General features: G+C 43.1%; 1 protein-coding gene across 8 annotated transcripts in view; it reads left to right on the forward strand.

Annotated features, from left to right (window-relative positions):
* Positions 1-16,458, forward strand: part of LOC118079391 (protocadherin alpha-5) — a 182,316-nt gene that overhangs the window by 134,917 nt on the left and 30,941 nt on the right. For all 8 annotated transcript variants that reach the window (XM_088675024.1, XM_088675023.1, XM_088675020.1 and 5 more), the window contains exons 2-3: positions 6,785-6,843; positions 8,634-8,722. In XM_088675024.1, the coding sequence (XP_088531150.1) occupies positions 6,785-6,843; positions 8,634-8,722 (148 nt within the window). The remainder of the gene's footprint in view (positions 1-6,784; positions 6,844-8,633; positions 8,723-16,458) is intronic.

A 16,458-nucleotide genomic window follows, 5' to 3' on the forward strand; every position in this document is an offset into this window, starting at 1 on the left:
GGTTGCAATTTAGTAGCTTTTGAAAAGCACATGCTAACTGTGACTTAAAAGTGTTTTGTCTGTCTGCAAATGACTGTTTTAAATAGACAAACTTTGTAATATGTGCAATGGAGAAAAAAAAAGAATGCTCTGGGGTCATTTCAGCAGCATTAGTAGCGCAATAGCCAGCAGGCAGCAGAGAGATTGTTGGTGGCACTGCAGGGGCAAAGGATCAAGGCACAGGATTTAATGAATGTCTAGTGTTATAATTCATCACTGCTGGATGAACAGGGCAGTCAGGGCAGGATAATCACCTAAGGGGAACAACAAGGCTGGCAAGCTGTCTTGGCTTCACTGCTGACCCACTGTGAGATTAAAGCCAGCGTTTGCAATTGCTGTCTTGCAGGAGAAGGGAGGAAATCTTATTTTACCATTGGGCTTTTAACGTAACCTTTTCAGAAAATATGTGCCATTCCTTGAATATCTGAATACTTCTCTCTCTTCCCTGACGAGGGATGTGCTGGAATCCTTCTGGCCATAGATGTCTTAAGAGCTGGATTTTCACCTTCGTCATCTGTTGAGCCTCTCAGTCTGCCTTGTCTGTTGCGAAAAGCCCTTTCACCAGAGTGACACTTAGCTTCAAAACGGTGCCTTCAGCAAAGATGCATTGTAGGGTGTTGCTGTTGGTCAGTTGGCATGCTAAACCTTTGCCCAACAGTAGTAATGTCTAGTTACAGGTAGGTAGCTGTGTTGGTCTGACGTAGTCGAAACAACAACAACAACAACAACAACAAAAATTCCTTCCAGCAGCACCTTAGAGACCAACTAAGTTGGTCATTGGTATGAGCTTTCGTGTGCATGCACACTTCTTCAGATAGTAATGTCTGTTTGGGCATCACTGTTTTCTCTGCAACCATTTTGAATGCTTTGAGAGACATTGAGATAGGAAGGGCCAAGCAACAATAATGGTAACTCTGCAGCAAGACTTCTGAAGCTGCAGGGATAGAATCTAGTGATGCATCTCGGTTGCTCTGTTGTGTTCACAAATTTCTGCAGCGGTTTTATAGCATCTGTTCTCCCATCCGATCAGAGTGTGCTGCTGTGTATGAGGAGCACACTGTGAAAGTGTGGGTCCCACCCCAGCAAGACAGCAGAGAGATGGTGGGAGGTTGAAATCAGTGGCGCTGGTAATCAGAAAGGAATGGCAGGAGGTGTTGTTTTTGCTAAGGTGAAGGACTGGATACTTTCCTGACTAACTACAGCTACTGGTGAGCAAGGAAAGGAATGGAATGAGAATGACTGTTTAAAAGAAAGAAACAGGGAGTGGCAGCGGCCTCAGATAACCCCTGAAAAAAGGCAGGAGAAGTCTGTCCTAAACAGAAATGAGGGCAAGTGAAAGGATGAAGGATAAGGTGTGCTTGCCAGCCCTTTTCCCACCATGCTCCCCATGGAAAACTGTTCATGCATCTGAGAGCAAGGCAGTAGCTGCCAGTTTCACCCTACAAAATGCAGCTACTTATAGATGCACTTGAGAATGGCTTCCTGAAAGATTGTGTGAGACTGAAGTTAATTCACAGTAAAGGGTTGTGCAGAAGAATCTCTCTCTCTCTCTCTCTCTCTCTCTCTCTCTCTCTCTCTCTCTCTCTCTCTCTCACACACACACACACACACACACACACACATTTTTTAAAAGAATTGGAAAGGACCATGAGGGTCATCTAATCCAGCCCCCTGCAACGCTGGAATATTTTGACCAACATGGGGCTCCAACCCATAACCCTGAGATTAAGAGCCTCATGCTTTACCAAATGAGCTATCCCCGTTTTATACTTGCAAAAATGAATAGTTGGCAGGATTCAGCTACGTTATTGCAGCCTTCATTTTTTCCTGCAAGTGTGATTGTTTGTAGATCTGTGATTTCTACTTCCCTGTCTTGATTAGGGTTTGAGCCAACACAAACGGAAGCCATCAGAGAATTTCTATTGCCCTTTCCAGTGCAATCCTATATGCTTGCTCAGAAGTAAGTTCCATTGAATTCAGTGGGGCTTCACTCCCAGGCATGTGGATTAAGGATTGCACGTTGAGTCATAGAACCAGACATATTGATCAATGGGTTATTTTTCATCAAAACCCATCTTTTTAAAGATCTCATTAAATATTGGTGAAATTAGATGTTGTTATTTCGTGTGTGCATCTAGATAGACAGATAGATATAAGATATATTAGCTCTACCATGGTGACTTGTGCATTGGAAACTTCATGATTGGGATGATGTAATGTAGTCCAATGGTGGACTCTGTACAGGACTTCCCATGGGACTGGTCCAGAAGCTGCAGCCGGACCGGAATGCTGTGGCCAGGTAGTTGAGTGGAGCCCCGAGACTCATGCATGCTACACCTGTGCTGAGGGAACTGCACTGGCTGCTGATCACCTATGGGGCCCTGCTCAAGATCTTGTTGACATATATAGCCCAAAACAACTCATGACCAGGTTATCGGAAAGACCACCTGCCTCTATAAACTCCCTTAGATCGCCAGGGAACATTCCACAGAATATCATAGTGACCCCAAAACTGTTAAATGCCCTTCCCTCTGCCATAAAGGTAAAGCTAAGTGCTGGGGTTGCGTGCTCATCTCGCTCTATAGGCTGAGGGAACCAGCGTTTGTCCTCAGACAGCTTCTGGGTCATGTGGCCAGCATGACAAAGCCGCTTCTGGCGAACCAGAGTACTTTGACGTGCTTCCAAACTGCTAGGTGGGCAGGAGCAGGGACCGAGCAACGGGAGCTCACCCCGTCGCGGGGATTCGAACCGCTGAACTGATTGGCAAGCCCTAGGCTCTGTGAATTCACGCTTATTACAGAGATTGGACCCTGTTTTAAATGTCTGAACCCTCAAAATTCCTGTTTTATTTTCTTTTTTATGTTTTTGTGCTCCTGTTTTATTGGTTTTAGATAGTATTTTTGCCTTAATGGATATTGTTTTGTATGTGGTGTACACAACTTAGATAGAAATCTTAAAAACAGTAAGTGATTTAGAAAAGCTTTTAAATAAAAGAATAAATATTGTTCATGTATCTACTTAAAATGTTTATATGCACTAACTAGCTGGCCCTGCACGCGTTGCTGTGCATTAGTCTGTGAAATGGAGGGTAATAGCCCCCCCTTCAGATCCCCCTGAGCCTCAGAGTCCCCCTGAGTCGAGGCGAGATACTCTGGAGAGGGCAGGTTTCATCCCTGTGTCTCCACCCACCCTGTTCTGACCCATTACGTATCCCTGCTCCCTATTCCCCCCCGCATCCCCCCCTCCAGGCAGGCCCCTACCTCCACTTGGCAATGTTGGTTATTTGGTGGGGGCCTAGGGGTTTGATAATGGCCGCCTTGGTGGTTTCAGTTGCTTGGTTGATGATGTCATTTGGTTTGTGGGTGTGGCTTAGATTTCACAGGAAGGGAGAGGAGGGTATTACGCCACTTGAGGGCGCTGTTTGACTTGGTGAAAAACCAGGTCTATACCTGCTCAGGTGTGTGATTTGAGGGATTTTTGTCCCCAACAACACTCGGGGTGTGGCCTGGATTGTTGTGTCAAAATTTCAGGACGATCGGTCAAGCGGTTATGGAGAAAAGTGGAAAACACAGTTTCACGATTTTTACATATATATATGTAAAAGAAATAATATTTTACTTATTTTACCTCATTGTTTGTTGCTTTTCCGTGGGTTTGTTTTACTGTAGTTCTTCATGCTTTTGCTAAGGAGGGGAAGCAGTCAAGGAGACACTGCATTTGTAGAGAATGCTCATCCTCCTGCTCTCTCCCCAGAGATCATTATCCAGAACCACTGAGAGGGAGAAGATTTACAGAGCTGTGATGATGGCTATTGTGCAGTGCTCAGTGGAAATGCAATGTTCTGACAGAAGGGACAGCATTAGAGCAGCCATTTATTGTTGTTTGCACTCTGGACCACAAACTGAACGACATTAAAATCATTCTGAAAGCTCTTCGTTGTGTTTAAAGACAAGGAGAGCACAGAAGCTGCCAAAGAACGAGAAGGTCTAAAATAGCTTTTAATTACCTTCCTCTCAACTCTTCTCAAAGTGTTATAGTACTTTAGTGGCTGAATTCTGAACAAATTATTAATCATTACAGCACTTACTTTCACCAGCTTGTATCCATTAGTTGCAAAATGGAGAACTCCACATTTTTCTCCATACATCTAGAACAGTTGGGGACGTCTGCGTCTCAAACATCATTCCCCCCCCCCAAAAAAAACCCCACCGCACCTCTTCCTCTTGCATGCCTCATGGCAAACCACAGATGCTTAGTATCTTGCCTTATGCATGTTTGCAAAATGGCAGCATTTAAATTATCACACAAGTCTGGAAACTGAAGTTTCTTGTGGGCTCTTAATTTAAAGAAAGAAAGAAAGTGGCATGTGAGACTTCTTTGTATAAAGCATATTGATCCAACAGGACATTCTGTAAGAAACTAAAGATGAAATGCAGAGCTATCTTTAAATAATTTACTGTGTTCAATGCATTTAATACAAAAAAGCAGGCTGGACATTTATTCCTGGGCTGTTTCCAACAATTCCACTACAACAGCACTCTTATTATCAGTGCTACTGATAATAAGTGTAACTGAAACAGTGTACTGAAACAGTGTAACAAAGAAAAGTAATATAAGATTTTGCAGTTTCAGTTTACAGAGAGACATTATTTCATAGGAAATACAATGAATATGTGACATCTAAAAGATTCAGATTTATTGGGTATAAACTTTTGTGGGCTAGAGTCCATTAGCTGTGAATCTAACAACAGATGCTGATGCGTCAGTCAGCCTATTGGTCTACAAGTATCTCCTTTTTCATACTCTCAAATAACTGATACTGTACAATTATTATGATGTCCATGATTGCTAGTTAGGGCTGAGATTTGAGCTATAGAATAGGGTCTCGTTTCTTATTTCCTTCTCCCATTTTTGGATCCCCTTTCCTGAGGCATTAGCTCCTGCTGTTGTGACAAAACATGTCTGCTTTTGATGAGAATCTGCTGCAGTCGGCAAGCCTGATATAATCTAGTGTAATTCTCTGCAGTCCATAAACCCCAGCAGAAGCTCTATCACAAGCCGAGTGGCTGAAATCCACTCTTCACAGGAGGCTGCACTTAATGGAACTCAGAGAGACACCTTCCAGTAGCAGAGAATCATTTTCTCTTTCACTGGATAAACAAACAAAGTGCTATTAAAAAAAACCCCCCAAAAACCTGCCTTCTCCATGCATTCTGTGGTAATCCTTAACATTCAGCCATGGCAATATTAACTCAGAAGTATATCCGAAGCATATCCTTAATATTCTGCTTCCTAACACATCATTTTTTCACCTTCCTGTATCGTGCTTTTGAGTTTCGCATGTTGTTAATTGTTCACATTGCATATGCACTTCTTCCTCTTTGCAATTGTTAAACCTTTCCTTGCTGCTTTGGGGTTGTATTCCATTTTTAAAATGCTAATATCAAATTTGTTTGCCATCAGATTTTTATTGCTCTGAATTATTGATTTCTAACATCTGTGCAGAGCTCAATTGTGGAAACCTCTAGGTGGTTTACACAGAACATAAACTACACATTAAACATTAAAATTATTAAGGAAAGTCAGGATTATTAGTTTTTTTTAAGTTTTAAAACATACAAAAATCCAAGTGTACTGGTACATAAAATCAGAAGTTAAAAATATACTCTTTCTGAATGAAAAGTACCTATTAAAATGCACGCCAATCTTTCATATCTGGGTAAAGGTAAAGGTACCCCTGACCATTAGGTCCAGTCATGACCGACTCTGGGGTTGCGCGCTCATCTCGCATTATTGGCCGAGGGAGCCGGCGTATAGCTTCCAGGTCATGTGGCCAGCATGACAAAGCCACTTCTGGCGAACCAGAGCAGCACACAGAAACGCCGTTTACCTTCCCGCTGTAGTGGTTCCCATTTATCTACTTGCATTTTGACGTGTTTTCGAACTGCTAGGTTGGCAGGAGCTGGGACTGAGCAACGGGAGCTCACCCCGTCACAGGGATTCGAACCGCCGACCTTCTGATCAGCAAGCCCTAGGCTCAGTGGTTTAACCACAGCGCCACCTGGGTCCCATAACTGGGTAGGCTTGCCTAAACAAAAAATGGTTTTTAGCAGTCACTGAAAACAATATAGCAAACGTGCCTGCCTAATGTCAATGGGCAGGGAGTTCGAGAGTGTAGGTGCTATCATCATAACGGGGGGAGGGCAGCCTGTGCCCCCCCCCCGATGTTGTTGGACTCCAGTTCCCATCCACCACAGCCAGCATGGCCCTTGGCCAGGAATAATAGAAGTTGTAGTCAAATCTAGTTTTCAAGGTGGAAAGTCACTTTATGGCAGTCAGCAGGCTGCTAGAAAACTTGGTCAAAACACACAAATTCTTTGTGTGACTAACCATATAAGCGGATTGAAGTGGTTCTGTTTTTTCTTTAAAAAGGTACGCATGGGCAAGTGGAGTTGAATCTGTCTTCTTTCTTCTTACTTCCCCATGCTCTGTTGTTTCAAGCATTTTTCCACCCGTCCTCTTTTTTTGCTCTTCAATATATGGCAGCCATAGATTTGGAATGTATTGGGTGAGGGGTTGGCAGACCCTACTGCCTTTGAGTGAGTATATTTTTGTGACCGCTTGGCAGATTTTTTTTTTAAAAAGCTGAAGAAATCTGGAGGTGATCCGAGATTAGAATGCACAGCTTTTTTAACATGTTTAAGCAAAAATTAATATTGATTTCTTTCCCTCCTTTGTTTTGCAGCCAAAACCACCCAATCCTGACTGGCGTTATTCTGCATCTTTAAGAGCTGGAATGCAAGGGTATGTATCACATGTACCCTCCTTTTTTTGTGAGGGAAACTGTTCATTTGCAACCTGCTTGCTTAAAGTTGCATTGGCCTTGATCCACCAGGAAGATGTCTGTCTGTCTGTCTGGTAGGTTGTTTGGTTGGAAGTCATTTTGGGTTGCCCTGGGCAAGACAATGTGATAATAATAATAATAATAATAATAATAATAATAATAATAATAATAATAGCATGACTCTGACCTTGTGGCATAGGAGAAGTTCCTGGTGGAGTGGGCCCACAAGCAGCTGTAACGTAAGCACCCAAGTTTTGATCTTTGGTCATGCAACTTTCAGATAATTTCCAGACTTGTTTTAATAGCTGTTTATAACATACAACATTATTGTTCACACCCTGATCTCTGAGTGGCGAGAGACCCCCAAGGGTGCCGGTACTCACCCTGGGTTCAGATTCTATGGAATGAAGGACGCTGTAGGATATGTGGTTTTAATTGCACAGGTATATAATTTGAGGGAAAAATCGTAGAATTGTAGAGTTGGAAGGGACCCCAAGGGTCATCTAGTCCAATGCCCTGCAATGCAGGGAACTCCAATAAAGAGTCCATGATGGATGGCCATCCAATCTCTGCTTAAAAACCTCCCAAGGAAGGAGAGTCCACCACCTCCCAAAGGAGACCATTCCACTGTCAAACAGCTCTTACCTGTCAGAAAGTTTTTCCTGATGTTTAGTCAGAATCTCCTTTCTTGTAACTTGAAGCCATTGGTTCAGGTCTTACCCTCCGGAGCAGAAGAAAACAAGTTTGCTTCATCTTCTATATCTTGATTTATAGGAGTCCTTGAGCAAATAAAGTTTATTATTATTTCATTATTATAATATGGTCACCAACAAATGCAGATAATTGAGCCAGTGAATCATATCTAATGAACCAAGGTTAGCTTGGAAATCGACAACAATTTTTTTGTCATGAATACAATCTAATAATTGACTTTAGGATTTTGGACCAAAGTTTCCCATACGACAAGCAAAGCACATATATTTATTTCTTTAAACCCACATGCCCTTTTGTCATTATCACTTGAGTTTAGACCTTAATAATGTGTGGTTGTTAAATGTGCTGGTCTCATGGCAGAATGTTCACCACATAATGTGTCAGAAAAAGATTTTGTGGAGTGTTTCCTGCTGTTCCCTCTTTCTCCAAGCCAAAGGCATAAGGTGCTATCACTGCTGGGTATTGTAAATTACAGCAGAATACTTGCTGTAAGAGTTTGGTAAGCTGAAGGATGCCTGGAACTGACAGGACAGTGTTTCATTATTTACTTCAATGGCAAGGCATAAACACGATTGGGATTCAGTAATTTCCCAGCTATGTTAGACATGTCACATCTCATTAATGGAAGCAACCCATTCCGTAAAGGCAACATTTGTGCAACATTTGTCTGACTTGGATGAGAGCAGGGATATATTAAGTTGTGGAATGCAAATATACAATGAAGGTCCACCATTATACATTTTGAAAAACTGAAACATTAGATGATTTCAACGATACTTTTGCAGGAAGCACACTGTAGCAAAAAAAGGTGGTGTATTAATACTTTCATAAGTAAGAATGAAATAAACCCAGTATATTTGCATAGATGGGTGCTGCTGCTGTGGGTAATTATTATGATGGTGCTGATTATGAGCAATTGTGACAGTGAGCATTTTGGAATGTGTAGCGGAAAGGGCAATGCTGCGCTGCTTTTAAAAAGGAACCATATTGTTTTAATGAGAACTGCATAATCTAATCACTGTGTACATTTGTTTAGTGCTGTACACATGGACGAAGCAGGAGGCTTACGTGTGGGACCTGGAGGACCTGAGCAGCAGTGGCCAACAGTATCCAGTGCGACAACAGGTGAGGAAGGGAGTTGCGCCATTTTCTCTGTGTGGTCTTAGAACCAGTTCCTGCTTGCTCATAACTGTCCTGCATCACTCTCTGTCAAAGAACCTCTTGAATTTGAATGAACAAAGCAAAAGAACAGATGGGTACCTGATACTGGCCTCAGTCCCAGGCTTCCAGCAGCCTCCATCAGAAAATAACTTGAGATTGTTTGAATTGTGGTTTGAAGAACATTTCTAAACAGCATGGAAAGAGCATTTTTTTAATATGACAGAAGAGGGCAAAAATAATTGCTGCTGGTTGTTATTTATCTCCTCATTCTTATTTTATAAGCTCAGGAGAAATGTATCTCCTCCCGCCTCTCAGGTGAGATTTAAGGCCAGGGAAGTGTAACATCATCACTGCTGGCATATAAAATGGATTTGTTTACCAGCCATGGGGGTGGGGGATGCTGTAGGTGCTCCACATGCAGGCAGGCACAACACGGACCCTTGCCTCACTACTCTCAAAACTCAGGAATGGGTACCTCAAGGGGATTTTTGGATTGCCTGAAACAAAGCAAGGACTGCTGAAGCTCTCTATGTCTCCTCCATGATGCAGACATTTAAAAAATGCTGCAGACAAGCATCTCCTAAAAACGAATCTATGTAAGCTTGCAATATAAGGGAAATGCCAGAGGGTGGGGAAAGAGGGAGCGGCTATACGAAATCAAATCTTACATTTCTAGTTTGAGGGAAAAGCTAATGCCGGGGGTGGGGAGGGGGAGCTCCTTCATGATTGACAGGTCTAGCTTGTAATAAGAGAAAATGTTGTTTTCAGTGCTTGCTAGTCACAGTGCCTTGGGGGGAAGGAGCAGCCTTATAACAGTGAAACTTATGTTTCAAAGTTTAAGGAAGAAATCAGGATGGGGAGGGAGATATCCTTCCTTCCTGACAGTCACCTGGGCGTTTCCAGGATCAAAACTAGTGGGGGGCATGCCAGCCATGCCCTCCACCCCCAGCCACCCGATTAGCTGGCTGGCGATGACATGGCCGGGATCCCCCCAGGAGGCATGGTCAACGTCCACGCCCCCCAGAGGAGAGGGGGCCGTTTCCAGCCATTACCGAGGAGCCACCCGTGCTTGTGCTTCTGCCTCGCCCACTCCTTTACCGGCAGCGGTGATTAAAACGAGGCTAAAACGGGACTAAAACTTCAGTCCACACTCCATACATGCAAATGAAGTGCTGCGGAGCATTGTGGGGCAGCACTTTCTGTGCTGTGCTCGCTGTGACTTGAAGGAGTGTGGGCTGAAGTTAGCCCAGGTCCAGGTCCAGGTTTCCCTCGACGGAGGCAGCTTCACTGCTGCTGCTGCTGTTTTGCTTCAGCCGAGCAGGCTGAGGCAGAGCACAGCTGGCAACGTCCCTGCCTGTCATGCTGTGCTCTTCAGCTGCCCGCTGTGCCTGGCCCTGCCTGGCAGGGCGCCGGACCATGGCGGCTGGTATAGTTAAGACGGCCCTGCCCGCTGCGGCAAGATCGTGTACCTGACCGAGAAGGTGAACTGCCTTGACAACAGTGTGCACCGCGAGCTGTTTTTTATACCACCACCCCTTTTTTTGTTTCTGGGGGGCAGCTGCCCCCCCGCCCCACGCTGGGTACGCCCATGCTGCCAGATCTAACTTATAATCAGAGGAAGTGATTTTATGTTTTAGTTCTTCTCACCCCAAAATCAACTCTGATACATAAGTTACTTTGAGTCATTTGCATAAGTAAACGACTAATAGGAATCACTAATAATGGCAGTTAGGACAAATGCTTATGAACAGTACTTTTTCTGGGGGTACTGAATGGTACACAGCACTGGCACCTTTTTCTAGAAGAAAAGCACTGGTTAAAAGTGTGGCACTGTAACAACTTCATGGTGAGTACAGACACCATTTTTCTAGAAGAATAGCATTGCCTATGAACCTGTTTGTTTGTCTTTTGCTAGGTTTCTTACCCAGGGGAAAGGCTGCAGTTTTCAGATCAGTTACCCACAAAACACTAGGGAAAGATTAAGTGATTCCTTTTTTACACATCAAAAAACCTGTAACAGCGACCCTTACAGGAAAACGTATCCTTCTGAAACTTAGCAGGATCCGTGCCTTCAGAAGAGACAGCTGTGCCTGCACATTTCATGCATTCCCAGCCCCCGATTTAGAAAGCTAAAGATGCCATCTTTTCTTTTACAGAAATCATAGCACAGAGCCCCCCTGGGTCCATTTGGTTGTGATTTTATCCACTCTTGACGGATTAGTATGTCTGCAAATTTCTTCCACTTCTGTTGAAAGAAAACAAAAATGATAGCTGGTGGGTTTTTTTTACTCACAATAGTGAAGGAAAGGCAATGTGAAGGGAAAGAAGCAAGCAGGCTCAAACTGACAGTGAGCCAAATCGGGCAGCTTTCGTGGCACCTCAGGCCACATTTTCTGATGTGCTATTTGGGGTCTGAACCAAATATTGTGGTTGGTGCACTCATATAATGTGTTTTAATTATAGCTCTTCATTTTTAGTTGTTTTCTGCTCTGGTGCCCAGGTTCATGAACCCACATTGCCAGTCAAATTAAGATATGCTTTCCATTAGGCAATTGACCCATTTCATGCCATTACACTAAAGTGAACTAACCCAATGTTTGCTTTTGCTGTGTCATTTCCACTGCCACAGAGTTACACCTGTGTCTTGCCAGGCGTTAATTAGCCGCTCATTTCAAACAGGCATATTTAGCTGTTGCAGCTCTCTCCCTCTGACTGGAATAACGTGCACCTGATCCCAGTTTCAGATACACACCTTCTGTATAGTTGGCTTGCTCATTTTTTTTTATATTTCCATTAGGTTGGTCAGGAAACCATTCATTTAATTTATTGGTCCACAAAAGCTTTGGCCAGAGTGCTTCGCACTGAAGGAATCAGTGAGTTAATCAATGAGAGTTTCAAAAGATGATGTCATAATAAGTTTTAAGAAGGATAAAGACGTTAATCGTTAAGCCGGCAAATCCTTAATTCCTCGCACGCAGCTGCACTCTGAATTTGTGTAGCATAGCAGCAGTTCCGTGCCCGTAGCATTAAAGCCCGTTCTCAGTTACATGGATCAAACTACCATCGGATTCAAAGGGAGTTTCACCTAAGCAAAGAAGAGCAGAGTTCATCCTGTTGATGCTTATTTCTTTTAAGCTAATGCCATGTCCTGAATTTCACTCTGGCGTAAAGAGGAAAGTGGGAAAAGAATGGCTGAGCTGCTTTGAAAATCCATGGGCTGAAATGTTGTTGTCACCAGAAAGCCACAGAGTACGAAGCAGGAAAAGCACTTAAAATCGGCCCCTTTTATTGGCTTGCTGAATTGTTGATTCCCCCCCCCATCAGTGTCAGCAGGGGAGAGGGGACATTTTTCTAAAAGGTAACAGTAACATTATGGTCCTGGTAAAGAACATTAATTAACATTTTTCTTTGATAAAATGCACCCTATTGGGGTTAGTGGGGGTGATTAATTTAACAGCTGCCAAATGTGAAGAAATATTAGACTAAATACTAGACTATATCTTCCAGCATTTGTTCTGTTGGCCTACTTTATTCTTACTGGCTTTTGCACTTCTGTTATAACTCAAATATTTGAGTTAAAAGGGAACGATTAAATGGTGCATAAGAATTGTGGCGTAAACCAGGGACTACAGAGAGCAGTGGAGGAACACGGCTCCTTCTTCAAGTTCACATTTCAGGATACATAGCCATCTTTCCAAGGCATCTAACAAGAAGCATTAACTTATTTTTAACAGTAAACAATTTATTTAATTTTAATTTTGCATATACAGTGGTACCTCTACTTACGAATGACTCTACTTACGAATGTTTCTACTTACGAACAGAGCTCCGTCCGCCATCTTGGATGCGGTATAGATAGGATTTTTTCTACTTACAAATTTTTAGATAGGGTTGCTTCGACTTACGAATTTTTTCTCCCAATGCATTCCTATGGGATTCGACTTACATTTTTTTTTGACTTACGAATGTGCGTTCGGAATGCATCAAATTCGTAAGTAGAGGTTCCACTGTATATAAACAGTGATTCATACACAGTTGATTTTTTAATGTTTTTTTAAAATCCTACCCCCTCCCACAGAAGTACCAAATGTCTATTTAATGTCATTTCACTTTTTAGAATTGTAGGGTTGGAAGGGATCCTGAGGGTTCATCTAGTCCAGGCATCCCCAAACTTTGGCCCTCCAGATTTTTTGGCCTATAACTCCTATGATCCCTAGCTAACAGGACCAATGGTCAGGGACGATGGCGATTGTAGTCCAAAACATCTGGAGGGCCAAAGTTTGGGGATGCCTGATCTAGTCCAACCTCTGTGATGCTAAGCTCACAGTGTGAGCTTGCTAGCATGGGCTCTTGCTAGCATGGGCTCTGGTGCAATTGCTGCAATTGCACCATTATTACCCAACAAGTTCATAAGTATATTATTCTAGCCAAAGGCCATGACAAACTTGCATTAGGCATTGCATTAATAAAATAATACAGAATATTCATCTGTAATATTAAAATCCATATAAAAATGCTCAAGTTCCTGAGCATTAAAACACAGTTTGCCTTGTGCATCTCTGACAGCTCCAATTCTAATATTATTTTGCCTTTTTAAAATCCAATTCGCTATCATCCACTTCACTACTACATATCTTTAGGGCAGGTTCAATCTTCCGTGTGAAGATGGCAACAAGTATGGCTGCTTCTCCTTGAGCTCCAAAATCTGTTCTAGTTTTAATTGAATAGTTTTAAAGTTTTAAAGTCATTTGTCTCAGCACTTAATACTAATTGCAAATTCAGGTAAGGAGCATATCTCTTTTAACTGTTTTACTTCTATGCGGTCTTAAAAATCATATCTATCTATCTATCTATCTATCTATCTATCTACTAGCTGGCCCGGCCACGCATTGCTGTGGCTCATCTGTGTGATTCCCCCCCACCCTGTCCCGACCCATGACGTATCACGCCCCCTCCTTCCCCACCCCCCGGCTCATCCCTGTGAGTTGTCCCACTGTGTTGTGACCTATCCCGTCCCCTCCTCCCCCCCACCCCCACCCATGTGATTCAGTACCTCCATTCGGCCTAATCTGTAAAGGCTTTGGCCTAGTATGTAAATGGGAGCCGAGGTGCTGTTGAGAGGGAAGGTTTTATAGGTGCAGTACCAGTGTAGCCGCCGCTAGAGGGCGCTGGTTTGCAACCAGGTTTTTTCCCCAGCATGCATTTTTGTCTGAGTGGTGTGTTTTGAAACACAGGATTTTGGGGGGTTTACCTGGCACAGGTGTGACATCTGTCTTTGAAAATGGTACGGGGTCACTCTCATATTCGCAAACGGCATTGTGTCAAAATTTGAATGCAATCGGTCAAGCGGTTTTGGTGAAAAGTAGATACTAATGGACATGGCCAGTTTACATATACATATACGTGTGTGTGTGTGTGTGTGTGTGTGTGCGCTCCCAGGCAACCTCAACTTCTAGATTTAGGAAATCACTTATTTATGTTATAAATACCTGTCTAATTGAGACTGGAGAGGCAGTATTGAACTAACCTTTCGGGATCCTGATGTATGGGATAATTTTTGGTCTCTAATTCATATTTTTGTTGACAGAGAGCTGTTATTCAAATTAAAAGGCTGCCCGAATACCCCCCCCCACTCAGTATTAGATATCCATCCCCTATACTTACTAGAGAAAGGGAAGTGTAGTCTGGAAAAGGCCATTTGAGAGGAAGGAGCAGTAAGTTATCGAGCCACAAGACTTTGTCACCTATCTAATAATATCCAGATACACTCCGATAGACAAGAAGGGAAAAATAATTATATTGGCCCAAATGCAGGTATAGGAAGAAATATGCCCAAGTTAGAGGCCCAGAACTCCTACCCTGCTAGCAATCCATTTCCCACAAATCAAAGGGATTAAGCATTAACAAATGCTCAAGATAAGCCCAGGTCTGGGGGTAATTGCAGAATAGCAAATTATTCAATTCTCCTCTAAGGTACCATAACTGACTACAAAACATTCAGAAAGGCCTTAGCATTCTTTCATGGAATCTGGTGGGATAATAAGAAGGTGTATACTCCAGAAATTTGATATAATATGTTTGCAAGAGACTTGGTTGCATGAATTTAACTCCCCCCCCTGCCCCCAACATACAGGGTTATAACTCTTTTAACCCGTCAGTTGTTAAGAAATTTTAAAAGGGCTGAGGAAGTGGGGGCTTGTCTACTTTTATATCACTTGGGCTTGCAGGGCGCTGTGTGTGCACCCCTTAAAGCAGAGTGGCGCTGGCCGCTTCAGCTGTCCAGGCTCCCCACTGCGCAGCCCCACTTAGCTTCAGTGGGTGCAGGCAGAATACCTGAAAATGACTCCAGTAAATGTCCTCATTTGATGCTTTGCATGCCTGATAGTAATGAGCTGCCCAGTGCAATGCGGACATCATGTATCTCAATCACGTTGTTTCCTAAGGGCCCCATTAAGTGCAAAGTGGAAGAAAACTCTTCTTCCTTGGGTGGTTATCTTGTCAAGAGTAATCAACTAACCATGGGGTTGTGTGGTCACTACTTCGAAGGAATCTGTTGCTCTCACGCAAGGCAGCAGCTCCTGTTTTCTGCCTTAATTCCCACTTCACACACATATATTGCTTCATTTTAGAATGTTTTTGAACTTAAAATTAGATTGAGCAGTTTTTTTAAAAAAGGCATTATAATCCCTTCTCTCCGCCACATATTTACCATCTTACCTTTTCACATGGGGAGAACATTTAAGGATTTTAAACATTTTGGGTGACCTTTATCATATTCTCAAAACCTGTGCAACTACACCGTGAAGGAATTGAAGTGATTCAGCCATTTTGTGCTTTGTGAAATGTGTTTTGTGATTGTGAAATGGTTGCTTTCTGCTTTAGTTTCAGTCCTGCTTGAGAAATTGAAACTTGAGCAGGGAAACAATCCTAACAACTTAAGGGGTCCAAACACTTAAACTGAACCTGATCTGTGAAGAATTTGGTAGAAGGAATTGAAAAGTTGCATATCAGTAAACTAAACTTGGCAAATTGAGTTAAAGAGTTAAAGAACATAATCTGAAGCAAGGAGAAGGAATTTAAATTAGAGAAACCAGGATGGAGACCTGAAATGGACCCAGGCTCTAGAACAGGGGTCACCAGCCCAGTGCCTACTTTAGGTATGCACAATAAAAAAATGTCAATACATATTAAGGGTGATGAGAACAGGTTCTTGACCCTCCTGAAGGTTCTTCTGCTCACACCCCTTTGAGAATTTTCTAGTAGATTGTGCCACTGCTCTGTTGTTATAAGAGCTTTAAACACAAATTGGGCTATAAGAGCTTTAAACACAAATTGGGTTGTGCTATACCACAGGTGGTGCTGTGGGCTAAACCACTGAGCCTAGGGCTTGCTGATCAGAAGGTCGGCGGTTCGAATCCCTGTGACGGGGTGAGCTCCCGTTGCTTGGTCCCAGCTCCTGCCAACCTAGCAGTTCGAAAGCACGTCAAAATGCAAGTAGATAAATAGGAACCGCTACAGCGGGAAGGTAAACGGCATTTCCATGTGCTGCTCTGGTTTGCCAGAAGCGGCTTTGTCATGCTGGCCACATGACCTGGAAGCTATACACCGGCTCCCTCGGCCAATAATGCGAGATGAGCGCGCAACCCCAGAGTCGGTCACCACTGGACCTAATGGTCAGGGGTCCCTCTACCTTTATGTCA

This window comes from Zootoca vivipara, chromosome 8 (genome assembly GCF_965207765.1).
Source record: "Zootoca vivipara chromosome 8, rZooViv2.hap1.1, whole genome shotgun sequence".
NCBI lineage: Eukaryota > Metazoa > Chordata > Lepidosauria > Squamata > Lacertidae > Zootoca > Zootoca vivipara.